The 1,360-nt window shown below is 40.4% G+C and overlaps 1 protein-coding gene across 1 annotated transcript in view; it reads right to left on the reverse strand.

The window, feature by feature from the left end:
• The window catches only part of LOC107097006 (tyrosine-protein phosphatase non-receptor type 18-like), a 38,920-nt gene that overhangs the window by 22,135 nt on the left and 15,425 nt on the right, over positions 1 to 1,360 (reverse strand). The window contains exon 10 of the mRNA XM_015393958.1: positions 52 to 174. Coding sequence (XP_015249444.1) covers positions 52 to 174 — 123 coding nt within the window. The remainder of the gene's footprint in view (positions 1 to 51; positions 175 to 1,360) is intronic.

Genomic DNA, 1,360 nt, shown 5'->3' on the forward strand with positions numbered 1-1,360 from the left:
AGAAAACCATTTAATTAAAGCGGAGAACATTCAGGGTCAGACTGTCTCTACCTGCTTCCAGGTTTGGCCCGTGGTGTCACCACAGGACAGTAGGCGGGTTCTGATGTGGTTCTGTGGGGTTGCTTGGGCTTGTTGACAACAGCGTACGTGTCATTCATGGTAGGCTTTGATAACCTGTGAACGGAGAGAGAAGCTGATGCCAGAACCACCACTCATTCTGCAACATCATAACATTTAGACTCAGCTTTGGCTTTTTTTTTTATTGTTATGGGTTTAATCACTGATTAATTTCCATGCTGAGCAAACATCAGCTTTTAAACCCAGATCCATCCATTAACATGCAACTATTCTATCGAACTGAACCGTTAACTTCACAGAAACAGCTGTTTATTACCCAGAACAGCAATGACTGTTACAGGAACTAAATCTGCTAGTCATGGAGGTTTTTCTGCAAACTAAACTAGTGGAATCACACTTTGAGAGCGAGGCGTCTCTTTACAGTTCCTCTGTCTGAAAAGGCTAAAAGTAAGAAGAGATCAGCCTGATCGAGGAAGCAGAACCGGTGTTGTGTCAGAAGAGCATACCCCGTCAGACCGGCATACCCATAGTCAATACGAATGCGCATCAGATTTCAGTTTATCCCTTTAGTTTTGAAGAAAAATAGACTTTAAACTACCTCAACGGCGTGTATCCCTTTAGTTATATACAAAAAAACTTTTTAATTACTTCCTTTTTGGTGTTTTTTGAAGCGTATGGCCTTAAATAGTTATTTCTGTACATGAATAAAGGGAAACACGCCCCCACATTCAGGCTGCTGCTCTATACGATAAACTTTGAAAGTATAAACAACAAGTTAGGCTCCCAAGTAAAGTAGGTCACATGGTTAAACATAAGTAACTCACAAACATAAATGTAGTTAGTAATTAAATAAGCAGCACCAATGGAAAAAGCAAAAATTAAATAGAAAATAATAAGTAAAGATAAAAAAGTACAATAGAAATGAAATAGAATACAATGAAAGAAAAAAATAAATTACTGCATTAATATGGTCATGGCTGTGTCGAGGTAGTTTAAAGTTTATTTTTCGAACAAAACTAAAGATACAAACACAAATCAGACGTCTTGTGCATGCGTATTGACTATGGGTATGCTGGTCTGATGGGTATCCTGGTCTGATGGGTATGCTGGTCTGATGGGTATCCTGGTCTGATGGGTATGCTGGTCTGATGGGTATGCTGGTCTGATGGGTATGCTGGTCTGATGGGTTTGCTGGTCTGATGGGTTTGCTGGTCTGATGGGTATGCTGGTCTGATGGGTATCCTGGTCTGATGGGTATGCTGGTCTGATGGGTATGCTGGTC

This window comes from Cyprinodon variegatus, unplaced genomic scaffold, assembly GCF_000732505.1.
Source record: "Cyprinodon variegatus isolate N-32 unplaced genomic scaffold, C_variegatus-1.0 Scaffold665, whole genome shotgun sequence".
Classification (NCBI taxonomy): domain Eukaryota; kingdom Metazoa; phylum Chordata; class Actinopteri; order Cyprinodontiformes; family Cyprinodontidae; genus Cyprinodon; species Cyprinodon variegatus.